This window comes from Zalophus californianus, chromosome 14, assembly GCF_009762305.2.
Source record: "Zalophus californianus isolate mZalCal1 chromosome 14, mZalCal1.pri.v2, whole genome shotgun sequence".
Lineage (NCBI taxonomy): Eukaryota > Metazoa > Chordata > Mammalia > Carnivora > Otariidae > Zalophus > Zalophus californianus.
In genome coordinates, this window is record NC_045608.1 from 45,921,410 (window position 1) to 45,948,976 (window position 27,567).

Consider the following 27,567-nt stretch of genomic DNA (forward strand, 5'->3'; position numbering starts at 1 on the left):
TCCTTCTCTCGCTGTGTCTCTTTCTGTCAAATAAATAAATAAAATGTTAAAAAAAAATCAGTCTCCGAAAGACACCCCTTCCCCTCCATTTTGACCTGAAATACTATCATTTACTGAGCCATCACCTATTCCAGTCACTTTGGGCACCAAATGACTTCTGGCATTTTCAAGAAATAAAATCCAGCTTTGTCTAAGTCTGCTTCGTCTGCTATAACAAAAATGCCACAGCCCGGGCGGCTTGAACCACAGACGTTTCTTTCTCAGGTCTGGGGGTGGGGAAGTCCAAGATCAACGCACCTGCAGAGCTGGTGGCTGGTGAGGCCCTCATCTTCTTATTGTATCTTCACGTGGCGGAGAACAAAGAGAGGGGCAAGTTCTCCTGTGGGGTTGTTTGTTTTTGTTTTTTTGAAAGAGAGAGAGAGTGTGCAGGTGAGGGGAAGGTGGGGAGGGGCAAAGGGAGAGGGAGAATCTCAAGCAGGCTCCACCCTCAGCATTCAGCACGGAGCCCGACATACGGCCCGATCTCACGACCCCGAGATCATGACCTGAGCTGAAATCAAGAGTTGGAGGCTTAACTGACTGAGCCACCCCGGCGCCTCTCTTGTGTTTCTTCCTATAAGGGCACTAGTCCCCTCATGGGGGCTCTACCTTCATGACCCAATTACCCTCAAAGGCTCCATCTCTAAATACCATTGCACTGGGGATAAGGGTTTCAATATATGAACTTTGCAGGGACACAACAATCCAGTCCATAACAAGCCTTAAAGAGAGAAAATGGTTAATTCCAGAAGATTTGTTCCAGTGATGCTCTGAGGGATGCCCGTGTCCTTGGAGCAATTGTGTGGCATCTGTCTTGACTGGCCCCCAGCCTCCCTTCTGCCTCCATTCTGACTGGCTGCTCTTGCAGTGGAGGTGACAGGTCCCCATAGAGAAACCCTGGCATGGAAGCCATCTATTCTTCACCTGTCTCTTCCCCCTTTCCCAACCCAGGACAGGGATAACTGTCTATCACGGCTCTGGATCATGCCTGGTATGTGTTCCAAGTAGACATTCCCCCAAAATGGTGGCAAAACTCAATCCACACATTCTTTTGGCCAGGCACTGTGCTAGGTGCTGGGGCACAGTAGTGAGGAGTAGTTACTACAGACGAGGTGACTATCTTGCTGCAGCTTACAGGCTATCGGCAAGACAAACTGTCAAATGGCTACATAACTTTGACAAGTCCTTCGGTGGAGGGGTTCATTGTGTGTTAATGAGCATCTCGTTGAGAGCTCTGACCTGGTCAAGGAAATCAGGGAAGAAGTGATTCTTGACCCAAGATAGGAAAAATGAATAGCAGTAAAATGGACAAGGCAAGAAGGAAGAGATTTTCTAGGAGGGAGAGCACATGCAAAGCCCCAGCATCAGGAGGCAGTGTGGTGTGTGGCCCTGGACCAGACCAGAGAGATAGGTAGGTTCAATGTATTAGTCAGGGTTCTCCAGAGGAACAGAACCAAGAGGGAGGATGGAGAGGTAGGTAGGTAGATAGATGGATGATAGATAGATAGATAGATAGATAGATAGATAGATAGATAGATAGATAGATAGATGATAGATAGGCAGGCTTATATGCCTGTGGAGGCTGAGAAGTCCCCAGATATGCAGTCAGAAAGCTGGACACCCAGGAGAGCCAAAGGTGTAAGCTCTAGTCTGAAAGCCACCAGGCTCAAGACCCAAGAAGAGTGGATCTTTCCATTTGAGTCTGAAGGCAGAAAGATCAGTGTCCCAGCTCAGACTATCGGGCAGGAGGATTTCCCTCTTACTCAGCCTTTTTGTTCTATTCAGGTCTTCGGTTGATTGGATGAGACCCAGCAACATTAGAAAGGGCAACCTGCCTTTTGAAGTCTACCAATTCAAATACTGATCTCATTCAGAAACACCCTCACAGACACACCTAGAATAATGTTTGGCCAAATGTCTGGGCACTTTATGGCCCAGTCAAGTTGATACATCAAATGAACCGTCACAATTGGACTATGAAGGGCCTTGTTGACCACGAGGAATTTATCTTTATCCTCTGGACAATATAACAACTTTAACGCATTTAAATAGGATCATGACATAAGCAGATTTGAGATTTGGAAACTAAATTCAGGCAGGAGTCTCAGGGGAAGCTCAGCAAGAAATAAGCACGGGCAAGGGCTGACCAGTCAGGAGTCTTCTGCAGTGATCAGGACATGGGGTGTCAGCTTGGGGAGTGGGTGGTGAGAGACCCCAGAGATTTTTAGGACTTGGTAGTGGATATGGGAGGAGAGGAAGAAGGAGAGGTCATGGTTGAACCCAAGTTTCTAGCCTGGACAACTACAAGGAGGGGGGTGCCCACACTAAGGTAAGAAGCACCCAAAGAGGTCCAGGAGTGGGAGGGAAGAGGGTGAGTTCAGGCTTCCATCTCGTGACAGAAGCCCTTCAGCAGGATGGAGTTTTCACCATCCTGTGAAATGTGGGACTACGTTTCCTCTCGTATCCGGGTATGGCCAAGTGTATTGGTTTTCTGTGGCTGCAGTAACAAAGTACCACAAACTGAATGACTTGACATACATTTATTGTCTCATAGCTCTGGAGCCTGGAAGTCCAAAATGGAGGTGGTGGCTAGGTCAGTTCTTTCTAGAGGCTCTGAGAGAAAATCTGTTCCATAGTTCTCTCTCAGCTTCTGATGGTGGCTGGCAATTCTTGGTGTCCCTTGGTTTGTAGAGGGATCACTGCAATCTCTGCCCCTGTCTTCACAGAGCATTCTCTCCTGTGTCTCAGTGTCTTCACATGGTCACCTTCTCCCCATGAATATCTGCATGCTCAACTTTCTAACATCTTATAAGGGCACCAGTCACATGATTAGGACCCACCCTAAGTCAGTGTGATCTCATCGTAACTGGATTATATGTACAAAGACTCTATTTCCAAATAAGGTCACATGCATAGGTACTTGTCCCTAAGATTTGAACATATCTTTTGGGGGGGATGGTAGGCAACAATCCAACCCATAATATCACATGACTGATTTTGTCTGTTTGTTTTGTCAGTGGAACATGAGTCGAAGCGCTATTTCCCAGGCCAAAGCTTTTAAAACTCAGGTGTGGCTTTTACACTCCCCTTTCCCCTCCCAAAGGAGTTCAGGACATGTCACGCCAATATGTGCCACGTTGGCATACTGGTTACTTTGAGCTGAAGGCACTAGAAAAACAACAAATGCAGTGGGAGGCTTTCTCTGCACTCTCCCTACCTGCCTAAAGTTGGATCCTCCGAAAGGAGCTCGGTTGTCATAGATTCCCCTCCTGGGGAGTTTCATCAACGGGGAAGACTGACTCTCACCGCAGGAGAGGAGACTGGAAGCCAGCGCCACAGCCAGACAAGCTTTGTCACACACTGTCCCCCCTCGTCCTTCCTAAAAATCATTTCCTCTTTCCTGGGTTGTCTTTACCTCCCCCGCCTTCCTCTGTAAGACAGTATATAAGCTCTCAATTCTCACCACTTTGTTGCGGGGGGTTGGTATTCACTTTGTTTTTTTTCTGTGATGCCCACAGGCATGTAATAGTAAAAACAAATGCATTTGTATAGTTTTCTCCTATTAATCTGCCTGTTGTCAGTTTGTTTCATAGACCCAGCTATTAAATCTAGGAGGGCAGAGGGAAAGCATTTCTTTCCTCCTCCCTATACTACTCGCTGGATAAATGCAGTGGAGTCTGAGGATACAGCAGGTGGCAGAGCAGCTGGTGGGAGGAACCGGGACCTTTGATTCACCGTGTGAGAGAAGCAACCAGCGGAGCAGGAACTCTGCTCTGGACTGGTGTACTGGAGAGGCGTAAGCTTTTACTATGCTAAGCCCCTGAAATTCGCGCGTTGGTCTGTCACAGTGCTAACTTCACTTCTACAGAGATTTTGGCCTGCAAAGGCTTGGGGACAGTCAGAGGAGATGTCATGTAGACATCGAGCTCCAAAGGCAGGTCGGGCTAGAGGCGGACGTTTCTAAATGATGCGTGCATAGACGGTAGCTGGGGCTACTCGAAGGCACGGCATTGCCACGGGAGCAAGCCTAGAGGGAGGAGGGACGCCCCAGGCCCAGGCCTGGGGGGACAATCATGTTTAATACCTGGATAGACTAGAATGAGTCTGCAAAGAAGAGAAAGAGCGGGGTGAGAGAGGTAGCAGGACTCCCAGGGCGCGTAGGCTCACGGGCAACAAGGAGCGGGAGACCCAGGCCCTGAGAGGCCGTGTGTGACGAGGCTTGCAAAGGATCAACCGGATTGAAAGACGGGATGGTCGCTGAGGATGAGCACTGTTGTAGAAGGGGCTTGAGGTCAGGCTAGAGAGTGGAGGAGTGAGAAGGAGGCAAGAAGATGGCATCAGCAAGCAGAGAAAATTCTCGACGAGTTGAGTTGTGGGAGGAAGGAGCTGGGGCTGAAGCTCAAAGCTGAGAACCAAAACCTTCTAGTCCACACTCAGCCTGGACGCAGAGAAGTGAAGCCACCCCTGATGCCCAGTTAGCCAACGTGGCTATTCTACTGTCTTCATTAGCATTTCTTTACTCTTTGGGGACTGTCCTCCAAGCAGATAGTGTGATTGTTTACTACAGAAACGCCCCCAAAGACCCTTCAACTCTTGAGCCTGAAGATGCTTTGAGTCCTTCCCCGGCCACCCCCACCAACCCTGGGCTGTGGGGCGGTGCTTGTGACCCAGTCCTGGACCCCCACATTGGAAGACTCACCTCAAAGCAAACTTCCAATTCTTGACGCATCCTGAGTTTGTGTTCCCAGCTCTGAAAACCACGCTGCGCTCGCTTCCCGACGGCCTGCCTGCCGCAGCAAGGCCAGTGGCTCCGTCTTATCCGTGGCCATGTTGGTATGTGGGAAGCCATCTCCTGGCAACGGGAGGAAGAAAGAAGTCAAGTTCAGCATTTTTTTTCTTGGTTTCTGTTTTGTTGTTGTTAAGAAAGACTTGAGGGTGTTTAAAGCCAGTTGAAAAAGAGGGGTCAATTAATGAAGAGGGAGATGTGGTTAGGTTCCCGAGGTGGCAGGAGGAGCTGGAATCCAAATGAGCAGAGAAGGAGGGATTGATGCTAAGCCGGAGAGGAGGCACCCCTCAGCCATGAAAGGAAGGGGAGAGAGGTGCCGATGAGAGCTGGTTTGTGTGGATGTGATGGGAAGGTGAAGTTCTCATCTGGCAGCTTCTACTTTCCCTTCAGGAGGAGCTGAGGCCCAGCTACCCTGGAGAGGGGAGGGCAAACAAGGGGAAAGGGGTTTGGAGAAAGCGAAAGTGTTTGGAACAGTCACGGAGATCCGGGAATGTGAACCTGCCTGAGAAAGGACCGGTTGCTTGAGTACAGAGTGCCATTTTTTTTTTAAAGATTTTATTTATTTATTTGAGAGAGAGAGAGAATGAGAGATAGAGAGCACAAGAGGGAAGAGGGTCAGAGGGAGAAGCAGACTCCCCGCCGAGCAGGAAGCCCGATGAGGGACTCGATCCCAGGGCTCCAGGATCATGACCTGAGCCAAAGGCAGTCGCCCAACCAACTGAGCCACCCAGGTGCCCTACAGAGTGCCATTTGAGACTGGTGTTTATGGGCGCCTGGAGAATGTAATGTACCCTGTTCTGTGACCCCTGAATGGGGACCTCTGGGGTGCCTGCATGTTCCACGCTCACCTGGATATGTAAGTGCTAATAGACGTAAAAGTCACTTTACTTTATTGCCACATACCATTTATTCCAAGTCTCCTGCCACCTAAAGCCAACCACCATGGAAAGCCATCATGGATGAGTATAAAGATATTGATAGTAATATTTACTGCTTGTCATGTGCTCCATACTGCACCATGTGCACATACATACACATACATGCTATATGTACCCAGACGCATGTACATAAATACATGGTGAATATATACACACATATCATTTACATATATATGTATCTTTTTCCCATTTAATTATTTCAACAAACCTATGAAGGGGTTCTTGTCCATGTTAACGACAGGAGGACAGGGGCTGGGGGGCAGGGGGGGTGTTCCTCACCTCACCAGAGCCTCCCCAATCTCTGCAGACCTCGACACAGGCAGCACTAGACCTGCCTGACCAAGGGACCCGGGGAGGGAGGTAGGGGATTCTTGATAATGGAGAATCTCCTTTGCCACAGGATAAAAATAAATTCCGTGCCTAGGACAGGGTGGAATTTTCTGTCTGGTGCCCCCCTTGTGGGCAAAGTTGATCAAAGGCAACCTGAGAGCCCCCGGGGGGAATCACACATGGTAACAAGCTGACCATACTTCCCCTTCTCCCTCCCGACTTCCTCTGCCCCCTTGGGTGCCCACAGTCTCCCAGGGCAGCTTCCCCACCTCAAGCGCCACCACTGTCCCATCTACTGGCCCCCGGTAATGTTCTATGCTGTCTTTAACTTGCCAAAAGGCCAGGGCAGTGCTAAGTTCTCAAAAAAGGGAGAGAAAAAGACCCCCTCTCCCTCTCAGTTTCACCTTTGATCCCACTGCCCATGGCCCCCAGGGTCTTCTGGAAATACTTCCTTGGACTTATGTCTGGAGCACCCTTCCCATCTCAGGCCTGAAAAACATGAGTCCCTGAGGTAGATGTGTGTGTGTGTGTGTGTGTGTGTGTGTGTGTGTGAGCATGTGTACGGTGGGGGTGTGGCAACAGTGGGTGGAAACGTAGCAATATTCTGCATTTCCCTCATCATCCTCTTTACCTCACCCACTTGTGCACACAGGCTGCCTGCAGACTTCAGGCTCCACGAGATTGCTCCGGGCCCATAGGACTGGTCTGATTCCAATTTACCTCAAGCCAGGGGCCTCTTGCTGTTAAAGCGATATATATTTGTTAAGCTTTTGGCCTCAAACTGGGTGGGGCACCTTGGGGCCACTCCAGACATATGGACCTTGCCCTCTGGGGGTTGGTGAGATAAACCTGAGGCCCATAGTGCCCTCAGAGGACCATGGCTTCCCCGTCGTACTAGAGCAGGGACAAGCTGGTGGCTCAGCGCAGAGGGAGACCGGCTGGACGCACAAGGTGGAAAGGAAAATGCAGGGCGGGGTGTCCTCATGGCCCCTGTCAGGAGCTTGGTCAGGAGGAGTGACTTGTTTTGTTTTGTGGGGAGATCTGATGAGGACACCCACACCCCAAGGTCACGGTCATGCAGCCCAGCTCTTGCAGGGGCCACGGGAGGGGGGATGGGTATTAAGGAAAGTGTTGATCCCTGGTGGGCTGCTTTTCAGATGTCTAAAAACAGAACTTGTGGTTTTGACCATAAAGAGCGGAGAGATGCAAAAGAACAAATTTATGACTCCACTTCCATGAGGTACCTAGCTTCAGCGAATTCATGCGCACAGGAAGTAGACTCGAGGTTCCCAGGGGCTGCGGGAAAGAAGGGATCGGGGTACTGTCCATTGGGTACTGAATTTCCATCTGGGATGATGAAAAGTTCCAGAAATGACGGTGATAGTGGTACAACACTGTGAATGTACCTAATGCCACGGAAACAGACACTAAAAATGGTCAAAATAGTACATTTAATGTTAGACGTATTTTACCACAATATTTAAAGATACAAAAATAAAGAAATGGCTGAGGATGCAAGAGACACTGTGTGGGAGCAGAACAGGCCTGGGGCAGGGTGGAGCCCAGAACCGGGCCGGAGAATATTCCAGAAGAGGACTCCAGCGTGCAGTGTGTTCAGTGCGGATATTTCAGTGTTCTTCAGCCTGCTACTCATAGCTCGGTCCCCTTGCGTTCACTCGAAGTGATGTGGAACCTAGGACTCAGTTGTTCTCCATCGTTCCCCAGCCGGCATGGACCGCAGAGGCCACCCCAGCGCCCGCCAGCCCCTCCCTGCCTCGAGGCTCCGTCCTCCTTGGCCTCGGGTTGTTGCCCTGTGACTGCAGGATGCACACACTCAGCTGCAGCCCCACCCCTGCCTCCTCCTTCTGGGGTGCGGTAGCCGAAGAGATAGGGCTGGACTCGCTAATGCGGGGGGAACCACCTGATATGAACTCTGCAGGCCCCAAGGAGCTCAGGGCAGCAGTTCTTTCCAAACGTCCTTCTGCTCTGCCTCTCACTTTTTCCTTCTCCCCTGTACCCATCGTCACCTGTATTGACTACAATATCGCCGCAAACCAGGCCACCCCCAATGGCAGCAGAATAAGCTAACAGACATTCCTGATTTCTCGTGCCCCTCGGGGTCGGTTGGACAGTTCTGCTTACCAAAGCCGAGCTCAGCGGGTCTCCGCCGGGCTCATTTAGGTGTCCGCAGCCGGCTAAGGGCAAGCTGGTCTGGGATGGCCTTGCAGGGAGGACTTAGCCCTGCTCCACGTGGTCTCTTAGCGTCCAGCAGGCAAGTCCGGGCTTGTTCTCATGGTGGAAGCTGTCAAAGAAACATGCCCTGGACAGAGTTAAACAGGCAAGGAAATCTACTCAAGACTATTGCAAGAGAGGTAAAGGTCATTGTAACGGGACAGAGACTGCACTCAACTCCGAATCCAACAGAGAGCTGGGGACGTATAGCCAGTGGGCAGGGTAGAGGGAGTCAGTGGATGGAAAAATACCAGGAACTCGGTTAGGTATGGGGGAGAAGGGAGGGATGTTTGCTAAACTGGCTGGGCAGGAATCTTGCTGAGCTGAACTCAGCAGCCAAGGAAAAGGCCTGGTGGGGAGGAGGGCTCTGAGAAGAGTCCCAGAGAGCAAGTGCAAGAGTACAAGGCTTCTTAAGGCCTTAGCTCAAAACTGGGACTGTCACTTCCACTGCCTTTATAAGCCAAACAAGTCCCAAGGCTGGCTCAGATGCAAGCAGTGGTGAAATGGCTCCATCGAGTTGCAAATGGCAGGGGCACAAGGAAGGGTGAACCCTGGCACCATCTTTGCAACAGATTCCCTACTGTTTTCACGGGAAGACCCTCTTCACTCACCAAGACCCTTGGGCGGAATGTATAGCCCCCAACCCTTCCCGTATTCTGACTTAGCTGGTAAGCTGGCTGAGCATGGAAGGCTTACCTGCACTGGAGGGGACAGACTGGAAGGTGCCAGAATTGGAACCGAGGCAACCGAGGGACTCATGTACTAAGGAGGTTCTCAAGGCCAAAAGAATAAGATGGGAACCTTGTGAACACAATGTGTGTAAATCAGAGACTTGGTCTTAGGGAAAAGTAAACTCTGGTTGTCAGAAGGTAAGTGGAGCCTCACACGGGGACTAGAACAAGATTTCTTTTATAGAAAATCGTAATATTAATAATCACCACCCTTCCTTGGGCATCCAATGTGTGCTAGGCATTGTGCGAAATGCTATACATTTAACTGTGCTTTGTTTTTAAATCAGCCCTGGTATTATACCCTCCATTTTTATCATTACACAAATTAAGACTCAGAGTCCAAGACCACAGAATTGGCAAGTGTAGAGGATTTAAAGAGCATTCAGGCCAACACACCCAGAACACCTTCTGAGGGCAGGCTCTGTGTAAGGCACTGAGGAACCAGTGACGAACAGACGTGGCCCTGTCTTCCAGGAGCTTACGACATCAGGGGCAGGGCAGATAGCAGGGAGGTCATTTTTATGTTGTGAGGTAACTGTGTGTATAAAGAGATCGGAGGAGAGGCATTCATTCAGGTATGTCTTGCGCCCCAGTTTTCCCACATGCCTTTCCCACTGCACCGTACGGCTCCTTGGAGGCTCTTTACATTAGGGTTGCCTTTGGCAACCTGGTAACAGAGACCGGAAATAACAAAGGAGAACTTAATTATTTTCTCCCACTTAAAACGGTTGGAGGTGGCTCCACTGTCTTGTCAGAAGCCCAAGCTCCTTCCAACTTCTGCCCCACTGTCCTTAGAACACAGTTTCCAACTTGAAGGTCGGAAGTGCCCAAGATATATGCTAGAACTCTAGCTATCATGACCTCAACCTAAGAAAGAAGCTGGAAGAAGGCAGGAGGTCTACCTCTCTGAGCTCTTTGAAGGAACTATCCCCAAGTGTCACCCACCAAATTCTGCTTACATCTCCTTGGCCTGAACCCAGTCAAATAAGCTGCATGGGCTACACAGGAGGTGTGTGTGTGGGGGGGTGCATCTATTACCTGTATACACAGCCTCTCAACTAAAACTGATTGCTATGACTGCTATTACCAGGTGTCACGGGTTGAACTGTGGCCCCCATATAAAGGTATGTTGGAGTCCTCACCCCCAGTACCTCAGAATGTGATCTTATTTGGAGATGAGGTCTCTACAGAGGTAATCAAGTTACAGTGAGGTCGTTAGGCTGGGTCCTAATCCAGAATGTCTGGTGTTCTTATAAAAAGAGGGAATTTGGACACAAAGACATGTGTAGAGGGGAGACCATGTGAAGAGACACAGGGACGAGAGGCGTGGGACGGACTGCTCCCTCTCAGCCCTCAGAACCAACCCCGCCCAAACCCCATCTCTGACTTCCAGCCTCCAGCACTGTGAGGCAATACATTGTTGTTTAAGCCACTCGGTCTGTGGCACTTTGTTACTGCAGGCCTAGCAAACAAATACACTAAGGAAGAAGAAGAGATGTACATTGGGTAAGCAATTAGCCCGTTCCACACCAGCATCCTGGAGCTGTGCCTCAGAGCTCCAACACGCCACTGAGGGAAGGCCGACCGTGGGGACCCCGAGCAGGGGTGGTAGACAGGGATGGGGACGTGGGGGCCGCAGAGGAGGGAACCACCCCCAGCCCAGGCCTACAGCCCCTCTGTCCGTCAGGTCTGTTCCCCTCACCCATGGTGAGGTTACAAACAGGCCTCTACTGGGCCTCCACCAAGGCTGTGGCCAGGAAACTTGAGAAGGCAGCTCCCCATGATGCTCTCCATTCTCTGCCTCCTGATCCATGTCCTCATGTCATGTGCCCCTGAATCGGTTGTGTCAGAGTGCAAACTCCCGCAACGGCCATGTTTGTTTTTCCCTTTTGCCCAGGACAGAGTGCTTGACTTAGACGAGACATGATAAGCAGTAGATAGAAACACAAACAGAAAGCACACGTTTGACTCAGTTGTACCTTCAAGACCCTCAGGGGGAACAGCAGCTGGGAGCTGAAAGCTTCAAGTGCTGCCACCTGACCTGAGAGTGGTGACCAGTCCTCCTCTCCCCTGTCCAACTTCCCCACACGCAGGAGACCCAGACCTCTGTTCCCCACACGCAGGAGACCCAGACCTCTGTTCCCCAAAGCGCAGCCAACACCAGCATGTCTTGCAATAACAGACTTGACCGAAGGCCTGAGGATCAAATGGGGCATTGCTGAAAAATAAACTGAGACCAGAGCCCCCGGGGCTCTGGAAGAGTGTTGCCCACGCCCCCTCCTGCTGCCTCTCTCCTGAGCTCCCTCACCTGCCTCCAGGTGCTGGGGGTCCCTTATTCCTAACCCCACCCCTCAGTTTTTCCACGGCCCATGTTCTCCCACCCCGGGCCGAGATGCGGCTGCTATGGAAAGCAGCCTTGGAGAGTAGTACGTGAACTACTTAAAAACCTGAGTCTAACACAAAAGACCCCATATTGCATGATCCCCATTCACACGAAATCTCCAGAACAGACAAACCTGTAGATGTAGAAAGCAAACTGCCCGGTCATCAGGAGCAGGGGAGGGAGGAATGACCATGAGTGCAGGGTTTCTTTCTGGAGTGATGAAATGTTCTCAAATTAGATAGTGTGATGGTTGCAGAATCATGTGAACATACTAAAACCCACGGAATTGTACACTTTAAATGGATACATTGTAGGGCATGTGAATTACATGGAGGTAAAGCTGCATTTTTTAAGAACAGCTCTGTCTGCCGTTCTTCTTAAAGGCTCAGGGCCTCTGTGAGGACGGGGAATGGATACAGTGACCCTTGAATGACATAGCTTTGAACTGATCAGGTCCACTTATACGTGGATTTTTTTCCAAAAAATATACCTAAAGTACTATCCATGCATTTTCTCTTCCTTACCATCTTAATAGCATTTTCTTTTCTCTAGCTTAAATTGTTATAAGAATATAGTATATAATACATATAACATACAAAATACATGTCATCAACTGTTGATGTTATCAGTAAGGCTTTTGGTCAACAGGCTATTTGTAATTAAGTTTTTGGGGAGTTAGAGGTTCTATGTGGGTTTTCGACTGTGTGGGGCGTCAGTACCCTTCTCCCCTGCATTGTACCAGGGTCAACTGTATTTGCTTTCCATCTCCGGTCACACAGAAAGTCCCTCGGAGCTGCTCCTGCCAGAACGAGGGAGATTGGGCCTCGGGGACAACCTCGATCATCCCCATGGGTGGCAGGATGTGCCCACAGCCTCACCTACGTGAGGAGCCAGGCCCACCTTCAGCAACGGAGTGCACAGAAGCACCTGTGACCAAGACCAGCCCCCGGGCATTCAGCGCGTGTGTGAAGAATGAAGGATTGAGGAGAAAATGAAGGAATGATGGACATCACTTGCCAGGGCACAGAGAGAGCCCTGGGATTCTACCTCTGACTTAGCGCCTTCTCCCCCAGCTCCCCGTAACTTTCTGCCCCCACACACCCCCTGGCCCTGGGAACCAGGCCTGGATTAATCCCTGGCCTCCCAAGTCTCCCCTGCTCTCCCTGAGGCTCACTCGGAATGACGGTGTGAAGACAAATGGGCGCGAAGGCCCAGCCTCGCCAGCCCCGCGGACCCTTTCACACTGCAGGCCAGAAATAAATGACTCAAATGTTCCTTTTAGCTCAGGCACGTGTTGAAATGGGATTCCACTCTCAGCTGCCAAGGGCGGGGAGCTGAGGGGGTGACAGGGACGTGGCTCTTCAGACCCCTCCCCAGCAGATCCTGGATGGAGCCACACAAAGCTTTATACACCACTGTTTGTTTTACGAAGGGCAGGCCACCGAAAATCAGCTCCCTGCAGGAGCAAAGAACCCCTCATTTCACTGGGAGCTTGGGGTGTCTGCTGCCTTCTGAAAGGTTCCAGAACAGAGGGAGCCTTGTGCAGTCTCCGGAATGGGCTCGGCCTCCCAGGCCGTTCGCCACCCCCGTTCAGAGGACCCAGGGGCTGCCCGGCAGGTGGCTGGCGCAGGGGCTGGGCGGTGAGCAGCACCCACCTTGCGAGAGGGCCGCCAGCGCGGGGCTCGCTCCTCTGGTTTGCTCAGAACCCAGCCATCTGGTGAGGGGGCTGAGGGGGTGGGCAACGCCCATGGACAACCCAGAGCATGGGGAGGGGCCAGGGAGACGGGTAGTGAAAACATTCTGGAGTCTGGGCTGAGGAGCAGGGAGCTTGGGGAGGTTTCCTGTCCTGTCAGAGTCTCCGATGCCTCCTCTAGAGGTCGGACCTTCAGGGCTGTAAACAGTTGATGATAGAACGTATCGGGAGCACCTGCACCCTGTAAGGAGCATCCTGGGCACTCCGAAGCCTAAGCTCTCCCATCCCAGCACCCAACCTCCCTCCCCGGCCTCCCACAGGCTTTGGCCTTGGCCCTCGACCGCCACTCCCTGCACACGGTCAGACTTGCCTGCCTCCGACTGGGCTCCATCTGCTCTCTCAGGTCCGGGCCCCCTGTCCCTTGGCATGGGGAGGGCCCGCAAGCAGGGCCATGAGCTCAGGCGGCCTCCTTCAAGATCTCACACCCCCTTTAACTAGCCCCAGGGCCTCAGGGGAGTTACTCACCTTCTCTGTGGCTGCCTTCTCCTCTGCAAAACGAAGCCACTGGCAAGCCCTCCACCAGAGGCTCCTTGTGAGGACACAGGGAGATGCCTCACGAGTGGAGCACTTTGAGCAGCTCTGCTTGGCGCAGGGTCAGCCTCAGCGCGGGGCCACGCAGCACGCCAGCCCCCCAGCTGCATGCCCAAGTGTGCCTGAGATCCCGCACATCGTGGAAGAGAAATTCCTTACTACTCAGGAGATGCTCGGAAGAGTCTGAGTTTCCCTTCTCGGCTTTATTTTCTTAAAGGCCCTTAAATCTCTGAAATTCCATTATTTACTCGTTTGCCGTCTGTCTCCATCACTACCAGAAAGCAAGCTTCAGGAAGGCCAAACAGCCTGAAACGTAGTGGACTCTCGATACGTTTCAGATGAACGAATGAATGAAGGAGGTACTTTAGCCCAGAGTACAGATCTGCCCTGTAATGGGCTCTGGGCAAGCCTGGGACCGTCAGCTGGGGCCCTGCTCCCCGGGGCTAGAGGTCAGTTGGAGCAGCGGACTCCTTCTCCTGGAGCAACAGTCTCTTCTGGGGAGGAGCTCAGAGTGCTCAGATTGGAGCCACGTAAGAGGACCAGCGTTCCAGAACCTCTGCTCTATTATCTATTGCTGTGTGACAGACTTTCCCTGAAACCTAGTGGCTTAACACAGTTTCTCATAATTTTGTGGTCGGGAATTCACGCAGGTGCGGTGGGGCTGGGTGACTCTTCTGCTCCACGTGGCATCCATTGAGGTCACCTGATGGCAGTCACCTGGAAGATGGGCTGGTCCAGGGGGTCCAGGACAGCTTCCCTCACAGTCTGGTGGCCTGGTGTAGTGTCTAGAAGGGGGTGCTCAGTAGGGCCTGTCTACCAGAGCACCTGCACCTGGTCTCTGCAGCACAGAATCCTCAGTGTGGCCAGACTTCCGCATGTCAGCCCAGGGCTCCCAGAGCTTGTTCTAGAAGACTAAGGCAGATGCTGCAAAGTTCCTCTTGACTTGACCTTGGAAGTCATGTAGCATCACTTCCACTATGTCCTACTGGTGGAAGCAAGTCACCGAGCTAGCCAAGGTTCAAGAGAAAGGGCCAGAAACCACACAGGGGAGTGAATACCCTCAGGGTGGGGGTGTGGGCATCTTGGGAACAAGCTAGCACAGCCTCCCTCTGGGTGGGGTAGAGGTTACAGAACCTGAAGCCAGGGCAGGGCCGGGAGAAGCTCAAGAGCCTCACTCCTTACTGGCCTTCCCCGGAACAAGAATCAAAGGACCACAGGCTCCCAAAGAGTCCCAACCCCTTGAGCTTCCAAATGATTCCATATTCTATTTCAGTACTTTGCCCAAGCCAGCCACTCAAGAAAGATACCACGTTCTAAGCGTTCCTAACCACCTACTGCATTCGTATGTGCTTACGTTTTCAGCCAGATCTGTAACTGTACCCGCTTTGGTGGGCCTGCAGACCAAGTGCACGGTCACCTAGGCTCCTTCAACCTTCAGACTCCGCAGCCACCAGAACATGCCAGTCCCTGAGAAACCGAGCCTGAGCACTCAGCGGTGACTGCTCGTTCTGGAAACGGTAAGAGCTATAGTTCAGATGGGAGCAGCACGACTCCCAAAGGGCTGCTGGTCACTCCAACCCCATGCAGGGAGGATCTCAGACACAGCCCGAGGGAGGAGGCTGGTGGGACCAATGGGGACACAGGGAAGGCGGCTGGGACGCAGACCATAGGCCTCACCCTTTGGTAAAGACGTGGCCTCCAGGGAGAAAGCCACAAGTGACCTCACTGATGTCAGGCATCCACACGGAAGCACTTAAGTGCAGAATGGACAACTCCCTGTAAAATGTGAGGGGCTTCCTTTCTCCTTCACAACAGAACTCTCTCGGGTGAGGGTGGACAGGCTTCATCAGAGAGACCTGGCTTCGAGCTCTCACTGGGTGACCCTGGAAAAGTTACTGAACCTCTCTGAATCTCCCTGGTAAAACAGGGGGAAATGCTGCCTGCCACACGAAATGATGTGACACGTAGAAAGTGCCCAGCACACAGCGGCCTTTGATAAGCATTCAATAACTCAGTGTCTTAGATATTGTTATGGGGTCGGTATCTCCAGCAGCTTCTGCTAACACCTCTTCTTCACCACTTCCCTGGCTCAGTGTAGGTGAACTGCTCCAGATTAGCACTGACCAACAGACACATCATGCGAGCCAAATCTATAGATTGCAGTTTTCTAGCAGGCCCATTAAAAAAGGTAAAAAGAGGGCGCCTGGGTGGCTCAGTTGGTTAAGCGACTGCCTTTGGCTCAGGTCATGATCCTGGAGTCCCGGGATTGAGTCCCACATCGGGCTCCCTGCTCGGCAGGGAGTCTGCTTCTCCCTCTGACCCACTTCCCTCTCGTGCTATCTCTCATTCTCTCTCTCAGATAAATAAATAAAATCTTTAAAAAAAAAAGGTAAAAAGAAATGAGAAATTCTTTTTGATAATATGTTTTATTTAATCTAACATATCAACATATTATTTCAATCCATAACCAGTATAAAAATTATTACAAAATATTTTACATCCTTTTTTTATACTAAATCTTTCAAATCAGCGTATACTTACACTTATTTACGGCACGTCTGAATTTGGATGCTTACCCTTTTGGTGCTCAATGGTCACACATGGCTACGTCGAGTCACCCTGCTGGACCGCACAGGCCCAGTAGAAGGAGCTGGGTCACCCTCCCTGTTCAGAGCTAAGTAGCCTGGATGTTGGTAGAAGTTTGGGCCTGTGTTTAAGATGCAAGAACTCTCCCCCTGGCCCCCATTCCCAAGGATAACAACTGTTTTTGCAATACTCTCCAGGCGAGTTTGAAGAGAAGAGAAAGGCAAATTACCACAAAAACAAACGGTTTATTTATTTATTTTTTCTATCCATAGCAAATTAGTAACAATACACAATCACACAGAACCTTGCCTCTCCGGATGGAAAGCATACTCTTTATTTATACAAATGAAAAAACCAAGCACCTTGGCTTTGACCTCGGGCCAGCAAGGTCATCGGGATCATCAGGACCCTGACAGGACATGGCGAAACGGATCATTTTCGACAGAAGGGAGTGCTGGTGTTACCTGGGGATTCCCACCCCCAGAGGGGCCCAGAGAGCCACAGATAATGAGAGCTAAGGAGGCTGCAGTAATCTGGGCCAGCCCCTGGATCTACAGAGCTCTGGGTTCACCTGCATTCAGAGCTGAGCATGTGAACTTGGGTATAAAACAGACGTTAAGGCTTGGGGAGAAAAAAAAAAGCCCTAGAAAAGATGGAAGCTGAAGGAAACAGAACGGTCTATTGAAGAAACACCTTATCCTCTGCCTCATGCTAGTGTCAAAGTAAGAAAAGACCTGAGACTTTAAAACAATGAAACTGGACCGCTTTCTTACACCATACACAAAAATAAACTCAACACAGATTAAAGACCTAAATGTGAGACCTGAAACCATACAAATCCTAGAAGACAGCACAGGCGGTAATCATTCTGACATCAGCTGTAGCAACATTGTTCTAGCTATGTCTCCTGAGGCAAGAGAATAAAACACAAAAATAAACTAGTGGGACTACATCAAAATAAAAAGCCCTGCACCATCAACAAAGCAAAAAGCAACCATCAACAAAACAAAAAGACAACCTACTGAATGGGAGAAGATATTTGCAAATGATATATTCAATAGGGGTTAGTATCCAAAATTTATAAAGAATTTATACAACTCAACACCAAAAAAAGCAAACGATCTAATTAAAACAATGGGCAGAGGACCTGAACAGACATTTCTCCAAAGAAGACCTACAGATGGCCAACAGACACATGGAAAGGTGCTCAACATCACTCATCCTCAGGGAAATGCAAGTCAAAACCACTAAGAGGTATCACCTCACACCTGTCAGAATGGCTAAACTAAAGAAGACAAGAAACAAGTGTTGGTGAGGATGTGGGGAAAAAGGAACCCTCGTGCACTGTTGGTGGGAATGCAAACTGCTGCAGCCACTGTGGAGAACAGTATGGAGGTTCCTCAAAAAGTTAAAAATAGAGCTACCCTATGATCCAGTAATTCCACCATTGGGTATTTACCCAGGGAAAATGAAAACACTAACTTGAAAAGACATATGCACCCCTACGTTTATTGCAGCGTTATTTACAATAGCTTTATGGGTAAAGAAAATGTGTACACACACACACAATGGAATATTAAACAGCCATAAAAAAGAGATGAGATCATGCCATGTCAGATAACGTAAATAGACCTAGAGGGTATTATGCTAAGTGAAATGTCGTCAGAGAGAGACAAATACTATATGACTCCACTTATAAACAGAATCTAAAAAAAATGAATAAACAAAGAGCAGAATCAAAACTAGAAGTACAGAGAACAAACTGATGATTGCCAGAGAGGTTGGGGGTACAAGGTTGGGCAAAACAGGGGAAGGGGGAGAGGGAATGAGTTACGGAATGAGTAAGGCACGGCAATAAAAGGCACAGCAAAAGGAATACAGTCAATATTATAACAATGTATGGGGACAGATGGTACACTTGTGGTGAGCACAGCATAATGTATAAACTTGTCAAGTCACCAAGTTGTACACCTGAAATCAATATAATGTGTGTGTCAACTCTAGTCAAATTAAAAAATTAAAATAAAAAAATAAAAACAATGGGACTCTGGAATGCCAATTAAAAAAAATCAAATGAACAAAAATTTAAAAATCCTCAGTAGAGATTCTTTTAAGAAGACGTCTCCTTGGGGCGCCTGGGTGGCTCAGTGGGTTAAGTGTCTGCCTTCAGCTCAGGTCATGATCTCAGGGTCCTGGGATCAAGTCCCGTGTTGGGCTCCTTGCTCAGCGGGAGTCTGCTTCTCCCTCTGCCGCTTCCCCCTGCTCATGCTCTCTTTCTCTCTCAAATAAATAAATAAAATCTTAAAAAAAAAAAAAAGAACAGGTCTCCTGGAAACCAGAGATGGGCCCATTAACTGTGCATGATTCTTTCCAGACTTAGGAATCTCCACTTGCCCTAATGGCACTTGGAAAGACAGGCTTATGATGACATTTGGCCATATGCCACTTTCCACAAAAGAAGAACTCAGTTGTACAGAGAGTTTTGTGGGGGCAAAAGAAGGGCAATTCTAAACTCACTTTTCTACTTGATCCTCAGCCTCTATACAGTTTAACGCCCCAGATGAAGAACAAAAAGCAAACTGAAACAGTATCTATGTCCAGGTCACTCTGAACATCTTTACCTTAAATGACACGCAGAGACCAGGAAAAGACAAGGAAATGGATTTAAGGTACCCAAGTTCCAAATACACGAATCCATTCCCATCTGTGTCATTTTCTGTTTGTTTTTTCAACAAGCTGGAGAGAACGTGCAGGAAGAATGGCCCCTGACTGAGCTAACCTTATTCTTCACAGAGCCGAGAATGGACAGGCTCATTTCCTAGATGCTAAAGATGGTTCTCCCTCGACGCGCAGGTCCAACACCACAACCCTGGCTTCCTGCCTGGGGAAGACTCACCATGACTTCACTACCTTCTATATCTCTAAATGACCAAAACCAACACCCGGCAGAATAGTTAAGGTATTGAGAACCTGTCATGAGCAGAAATATTGGGAGTTAGACACTATTCTCTGAAACCTTCATTGTGGGTTCAGAATCAAGTTACCATTTCATGCATATTCATTCCTTTTGACTCCCCCAGAGGCAAGGTTTAGAGTTTTTTTGTTTTTTTGTTTTTTTAGGTTTAGAGTTTTAATCCAATTTTTAATCTAGCCTGAAATATATACTTCAGTGTTCAATGATTTGAAACCTCCTCTGAGCCATCAGGGAATTAAATGGATTAAAAGCTTTAAGGAATATGAATATAAATGTGTGTGCTTGTGTGTATCCATATGTTCTATGTTTGTTTCACTGTCCAGGGAGCATCAGGAATTATAATCCCTATTCCCTTTGGTGCTCATTGAGGAGCAAGTGAACCTAATAGTGGGCAAAGAAAGTGTGTACAGAATTCAACACAACACAATACACGGTCACCAAAAGGCTTCAGCACTCAATCCGGAGTAACAGTGTCCTTGCTGGTGTCTTACTTGGCTCAGAACTTTGGTTCAACCCTCATCTCTGCCCCTGTCCCCCAGTGGAAGCCCTCCTGGGGAATTCTGTCTGTGCTCGTAAGCCAGTGAGGGTAGGCTCCAGGCAAGCCCATGAGAGCAAGGGAAGGACGTCCCCAGAAGAGTCTCTAAGGTTGTAAAAACACAAAACAGAAAGTGCCAGGAAATGCCTTGAGCCCACCATCAAATAGTCAAAGCAGTGTTTGATGACAGGTGTTTAATAAGGAGGCCGGCATATCCATCCAGGTGAGCAGAGCCATCCCTGTACAGGGGGACTACCATAGCTGAGTCTGCACCACTGGGCATGGTGTGGTCAGCAGGACCTGAGGGAGCCTCTCGGAGCAGGAAGACACAACACAGTCCATTCTCTACAGCAGCCCAGAGACCCATGGAGAGAGTTCTCCTTCATGCTGTGAGAAGCGGTGGCCTCACCGTCCCTGCTTTCTTCCCTCTAACACACTTGACAGGGAGGTCCGACGTCCAGAGGCTGTGTACCCCAGCTGGCACCTGTGAGTCGACTCTTCCTGCCCTTAGGAGCCCTTCCGCTCTGAGAAAACCAGCAAGGCCTCTCCAAGTCCACCGAGCAAGAGGCTGCAAAAAACAGCAAGAGGTCAGCTTTCCTGTCCCTTGAGCCTGGAAGCCGTGGACCCACCGAGCTGCCCAGCACCCACCTGCAGCAGGGCAAGGGATCCCTCATTCTGTGGCGGGGACTCTCTCGTCCCCCCCATCCCCCAAGCCTGCCCTGCTGCTGGGTCTGGCCCTGTAACTGCCTGGTCGTCCCAAGTGAACGCCAGAGGTGAGCCAGGAGGGGGAGTGGGCTGCAAGGTGGGGTTTGATCCTTCCCCCTGGGAAGAAGGTAGTGTGTCTCACTCATCCTGATCCAGTGGAGCTGACTGTGCTCCAGCAAATGTTCTGCCGCAGACACAGAGGGGAGAGGGTGTCCCATGTAGCCACCGGGGGCTTTCTGCTGGTGAGGGTTGATGACAGAACACCACGCAGGTATCCATAACCTTATCGTTATTGAGGTGACAGTCTCCGAACCCTGTTATTTCACTGAAACTAACAACATTTAGAGATGAAAATACTAAAGGCGAATCACGAATTTCCCGTCAGAGCAGAAAGAAATATGGTCAGCGATTCGAAAATGAAAAGGTAGTGGGAAAACTGCAGACGGGAAGAAGGAGGAGTTAGAATATTTTAACATGCCTCAAATTGAGTACATCCAAAGGTCTGTACATTTTCTGTTTTAAACTTCTCTGTAGACAATCTGCTGTCTGTCTGAATCCCCAGCTTCTCCCCACAAAGCCTTCTGGTCACTGGGCTGGGCCATCCCTGCAGGATTATGACGGGAGGTCCCTGGTGATGGAATGCCCTTGGTCAGAGGTGCCAAGAGCCTGTCAGTTCTACGTGTGCGACCCGTCTTCTCCCACCTCCCCCATGTACCCATACGCCACACACTCACATTTAGCGAATGGTGTCCTTATGTTTCTGACGTACGCCCGGGGTACCGACTCTATGAAACACACGGAGGCTGTGCACACTACATTCCCAGTGAGAAACGTCACCTATGTGATGACTCCAACATAAAGCTAACTTTACCGTTTGCCCTGTTCGGCACAGGAATGAACTGAGTGTGAGACTATTGAAACAATACACTGGGTTCAAACTGTGGCTCAGGCACTGATTAGCTACATGATCCCGTGCATGCTTTTCAGCTTTCGCCTCATCCGGGCCACGGGAGGTGGTCACATCCAGCAGTCTCTGTGAGGCTGAAAGGGATATACATGAAGCCATCAGCCCCCACACTTGGCCTATAATGGACAAGCGATAAAATACTATCCTGTTGACTAGTTGACCGCCGCCCACCCTGAGAGCTGACCTCCCGACTCTGCTTGAAGACTTCACATGAGGGGCACGGCCCGCTGTTGAGCAGCCGGCCACGGGGTTCAAGCCAGCCTCGATGGGCATCTTACTCATGGAAGACCCTGGGCAAATGGTACGCCCTCCAGGCGTAAGTCCTTCCTCAGACTAACCCAGCAGCTGCTTCTTACAACCTCACCTCTGAGTCCAAGTTCTGCTTTCTAGAGCACCAGAGACCAGATCTATGCCCTTACCCCCATCAACCCTAGAGAGCGGGGGACAAGCCCCAAACCACCATCCTCTCCTGTCCCTGTGACTGAAGCCTCCAGGAGAGAGCAGAGGCACTCGCCAAGCAGCCAGTCACTGGGGAAGGGGGCCAGGAGGGTGTCCCACCCCCCCAGGGGAACAGCTGGGATGGAAAGGCAAAGGGCGTGAGGGGGATGTGTGCCTGATATCCGAAGCTCCAAGTTGGAATGTACTTTCTTCTTTGTACAGAAATATTAGAAATAGTGACAAGAAGCCGATAAATTCTCTTGAACGCGCATTTAACTCATAATAATGTAACTGAGGTTAGTATCTACGTTATAAGCAAAGCAAATGTCTGAGGACCTTCCTAGATCTATAATCACTGTTTACAGGATTGTTTCTGTGAGAAACTGGGGTCCAAGTTCCAAAAGACCATATTTGGAAACACGACCCATTTGTGCTGGGCCCTGGTCTAGTTCCGGGACGTGGGAGGGCCTATCGCCTCTTCTCTTTGGATGAAGAAGTAACTGTGAAGGGGGAAGCCATTCTTCTGGTACAGAGGCTCCTTTTATGCAGATCTACTGTTCCTTTCAACATCCCTTAAGGAACACACACACACACACACACACACACTCTTCTTAAACCCCCCCACACACACACACACACTCTTCTTAAACCCCTCCGGGGCAAGTGCGGAGTCATGGTGACCTGGCGCAAAGGCTGCACAGGCCCTTGGGCTGGGGAGGGGCTTATTTCTGCAACATAACCGGGGGCTCAGTCATTTCTACAGCTTCCAGTAATCCTCCTTAGTCACCAGGGAGAAGTACAGGCCATGGGCTGGCTCGTTGCCCCTTCTCCCCCCACAGCCTTAGAACAATGCCCAAGTGTAATAACCTTGCATCTCATCCGTTGGGCTTAGCTATTGCATGAAACACCAAAGCAGCTTAGTGAAGGCTCAGAAAGGAAAGGAACCTTGGTTCAGTTTACTGGCAAGAGAGCCAGGGAGGTGAGCTTTGATGTTGTTTTCTAAACAGCAGGAGAAGCTGACACAGGGTGCAAGAATCTTAACAGCATTACAACTATTTAAGTCAGAGCCTCACTGAACTGTTTGCAAGTCTTGTAATCCCCACCATTCCTGAAGTGAACACACTTCAAGCAACTAAGGCATACACACCAGGGTAGAGAGCACACCCAGCCAGAAATATTCAGCACTAGCTTCTCTTCCGGGGAGGGGGAGGTTATTCTCAGCACCCCTCCAATCCTTCTCTGTCCTCCCATCAGAAGAGGCTCAATTTTACATTCGCTACCGTGCTTATTCAAGCACCTACTGACCCCATGAGATGGGGGTCACTGTACCCTTTGCCGGCTGGAGGCCCAGTACTTCATGCAGCACCCGATACATATTTTCTCAATGAATGACGATAAATTCTTATCCTTGCTCGCCCTCCTCCCGTCTATATTCCAAACGATTTTGGCTTTTTCTCTTTTCCTCACCAAAAGATATCTGCCTAATGTACCACTCCCTTGGAGACTTGCTAAGGGACAGTTCATATTCTGATAAATTATTCTGCGTTGAGAGGTAATTAGTGATAGTTATGTAGAAAGCCCTTCTTGGCATTTTAGAGTTTTTAACTAAAGTGGAAAACTGATAAATTTCAGTCACTGTGACCCTGGCTGCACTCTGGGATGCACTTGGGGGAGTACTTCCTTCACCCCTAAATTCACTCTTCCAATAAAGGGGTTTGGGCAGTCTCCACGCAGTGTCCTGAACTTAAAGGCATGAGACATCGTTACTCAAAGATGGTATGAGACCACTTTCTAAAGACTGCTGGTGTTAGTGAGGTTTGTGCTAAGATCGAGCATGACGGTAACCCATGATCAACGGCAGGCTCCGTGAATGATTGGCAAAGGTGAGAAGTGATCACAGAATCCTCAGAACAAAGAAGTTGTGTTTTGGTTATTTGTTTTCTCTTCTTGTACCTAAACTATTGCAAAGACAAGACAGTCTCTCCTGGTCCAAAAAGGATTCAAAGAAGGGGTACCCACAACTAACTCTACTCAACAGGGACACTGCTCATAGTTCAGAATTTTTTCTTTTGTATGTCTTAGATCCCCTTTGTTGAAATTTTGGTTTAGAGGAAATTCATATCGATATATACCATAAAACTCTGTTAATTAAAAGTGAATAATTAAATATTAATCGGGATATTTAAATTCGGGGCTTGCAGTAGATTGTTTTTGTAATTAAAAACAAGGTAATTTGCTGGACAAGAGCAGTTGCTTTTAAGAAAAGACTTTAAGGGGCGCCTGGGTGGCTCAGCCGTTAAGCGTCTGCCTTTGGCTCAGGTCATGATCCCAGGGTCCTGGGATCGAGCCCCACATCGGGCTCCCTGCTCAGCAGGAAGCCTGCTTCTCCCTCTTCCTCTCCCCCTGCTTGTGTTCCCTCTCTCTCTGTCTCTCTCTGTCAAAATAAATAAAATCTTAAAAAAAAAAAAGACTTTAAAAGTTGACCAACATCGGTACTTAGGTTTATAATTTTTCTTGCATACAGGAATTAGAAGGCTGGCCACGCATTTATTCAGCCCTTAGGGCTAGGTGGAAAGACGCACAGGGGCAGGACTATGGTTCCCCTCCTGGAGGAGCTCACAGCGGCAGGCAGATGGGGTGTGCACACCCACCTGTCACTCAGCATGGTGCGAGCTGATGGGGCTGTGTGCAGAGAGGGTGGGAGGGGCTGCCGAGGACCTGAATTATCTGGTCCCAAATGTCAACAGTGCTGAGGTGAAAAACCCTAATTTTATTTTATTTTAAAGATTTTTATTTATTTGAGAGAGAGACAGAGAGAGAGAGATTGAGCATGAGCAGGGTGAGGAGCAGCCGGAGAAGCAGGCTGCCGTATGGGCAGGGAGCCCGATGTGGGGCCCCACCCCAGGCCCCTGGAATCATGACCTGAGCCGAAGGCAGAGGATTAACCAACTGAGCCACCCAGGTGCCCCAAAAAACCCTACTTTAAGATCATGAGCTGTTCTGTGCAGCTCAAGCTGCTGCTGCCCCTGCCCCCCAGAAGGCAGATAATGATGCATCGTGCACTCATTTCCTGGATGGTGACCTCGCTGGGGCCACAGACTGTGTCGATAGCCTCAGAGCCCATCAAACACTTTTTTGTGAAATGAATGGATAAACGAGCAAATGGAGGTTGGGATGTAGCTGATACAGGGTCCGCCAGCCTGGCGTGGGGGAGGCTGTGCTGACTTCGATAGTCCATGCCCACATAAGGGGGCCGCCTCTACCTATTCCAGCAACCAGTGCCATGCGGAAGTACAGGCCCAATGTAACTGTTGGTCCCCATTTTCAAAAGAATCTGGAAATCTGGACCCTTATGGGGAAATCACCTGATTTCTCACCGTTAACTAATTTAAAATTTGTGACCCAAAAAACAAGAAACAATGACGATACAGGCAAACATGGTAGGTCCCAACAAAACAGTTCTGCGGTGCCTGCCCTTTGTGACTTCTGATCAGTCTAAGCTCCCACAAGCCAGAGGGCAGCCCCACCCGGGCCCCAGCTCCGGGAGCTGGTCACCCAGTCTCAGCCTGAGCACACCGCTATATGGCCAGTGCAGACTAGCTCTGTGCAAAAGACAGAATGTCTGAAATACGGTCTGACACTCCTCTTCTGGTGGCTCACTCTGTGGTTGGAAAATTCTTTGAGGCTGAAAACACACCATCCTTAAACTCAAGAGTTCTCAAAAATCAGGAAATTCCAAAGTCAAGGTTCCTTTTGCAATAATCACACATGCTGTTTCCTTGATTTGAGTACACACAGCCTTTCTTTCCATTTTGTGCAGGGCATACCATAAAGCTCACAGGATGTGAAAGAGCCTGGAGGCTTGGCTTCTTACAGACTGCTGCTGAGATACTCGAGCTTAGCACGTCCCCCCTGCCGGAGAGCCATCTGACTCCGCTAGTTCTCACACTCACTTCCACAACTGGGTTCTTAAAAGTTCATTCTGAAATTTTGGACAAAACAGAGTTGGTGGAGGCTCATCTGTGAGAAAGAAAACCACCGTCAAGAATCTAGACTACCACCATGAAAGTGAAGATACAGACATTTGGGGAAGAGTCTCAAGAATGTAGCAGGTATCTTGGCAGTTGGGTGTCTGGACGTCACCTGCCCGCTGTGGGTGTCAGGCCTTCCTGGAAGGACAGGTGCAGGGGAAGAAGGAGGGGGCACAGGATTAGCTCCCTGCCCCACAGCCCCAGCTCTGGTTCCAAATCACTGACTCTCACCATGGGCACCTCCTGCCTCTCCAGCCTTCCCTGTCTTCCCGGGGCCAGAGGGCCCAAACCTTCTTCCCCCCATAGCCTCACTAAGCCTCTCTGTTCTGCATAAGGTCCACGTCAGGCCAGTTCGACAGCCCTCTGATGGCCCGTCCTCTCTCCTTCCTTCGGCCCTCGCGTTTGCTGTGCATTCAGACCACGGCTCTCTTATCCCACAAATTATCTTTATGATTTCCCTGCCCCTTCGCCTCCTTGAGGGCTGAATGATGACTTATTTTGCATGCAGTAGTCACTCAATAAATATTTTTAGCTAACCGATAGAATTATATAGTATTAAAAAACCTAAGACAATGAGATCTTTTTCCTATCATTTCACTGGACATTCTTAGTTCACCATGTCAGCCCTTGAACAAGAAATAGAGCTGTCTCGCCCTGGGTAACGCTCCTTCTGTGTTGCTGTCGAATTATCTAGAAGTTCTTTATAGATGGTCATACTGGTGAGAAGAGGAATATATAGGCTAATTTCTCTTATAACTCCACTGCTGGTAAATCCTTGGTGTTTGCCTAGTCAGTCGTAAGGAGGTACATGAAGGTTATGGGACTTTGGACACACACAGGTCTGCTTTTGAATCCTCGTCCAATCATAGTAGCTATAAAATCTTGGAAAAATAACAATATATATAAAACTAGTGGTTCACCAGTAGTGCTTACGCTCGTGTGGACGAGTGGCTGAAAGGTATGCGGGTGATGTTCTGTTTCTTGATCTGGGTGCTGGCTATAGTAGGTTCGGGATAATCAGTTTGTGGAAATTCATAAAATTGCATATTCATGATATATATGTACTCCTCGGAATGTATATTTACAAGTCAATAAAATATAGACCCCAAACACCCTTTCTTCAACATTTGAGAGAAAAAAAATAGTATCCTGATGAAACCCAAACAATGAATTTGTTTTTCCTCTCTCTGTGCAAAAGACTTACCATCCCACCGTTGCACTGGTCAGGGTCATATCAAACAGCAATACTGATGAGCCAGCTGTGATGACCTGCAGAAATAATTTCAACAAAAGGCCATCAGACCAGCAGGACTTGGATAACCTTCTCCAGAGTCCTTGTTTACAAGCTGAGTTCATGTTAGTTCAGATGCCAGACATAACCCGTTTCTACTTCACGTCCTTTCCCCCCACACACTTGCTAGGCCGCTGTATTTAGTGCTCCCTCTGAGGTAAGTGTTTGGTGGAAAAAATGCTAAATCCTAGTCTATTTGGGAGGTGAGAATCTTCAAAGAAACATTTAACTTCCCAACTCTCCAAAAGAGGAGGCACATAGCCAACATCTCACCCAACTCTCTCCAGGGCAGGGAGCTAGTAAGAATATGCATTTCC

The 27,567-nt window shown here is 49.4% G+C and overlaps 1 protein-coding gene across 4 annotated transcripts in view; it reads right to left on the reverse strand.

Moving 5' to 3' along the window:
* Positions 1–17,796: 17,796 nt before the first annotated feature.
* TMEM241 (transmembrane protein 241) overlaps positions 17,797–27,567 on the reverse strand; it is a 116,541-nt gene continuing 106,770 nt past the window's right edge. For 3 of the 4 annotated variants that reach the window (XM_027576857.2, XM_027576855.2, XM_027576854.2), the window contains one exon: positions 17,797–20,386. In XM_027576857.2, coding sequence (XP_027432658.1) covers positions 20,201–20,386 — 186 coding nt within the window. In that variant the 3' untranslated portion in view covers positions 17,797–20,200. Of the gene's footprint in view, positions 20,387–27,163; positions 27,229–27,567 lie in introns of all 4 variants that reach the window. The other variant, XM_027576856.1, reaches the window with a different exon arrangement.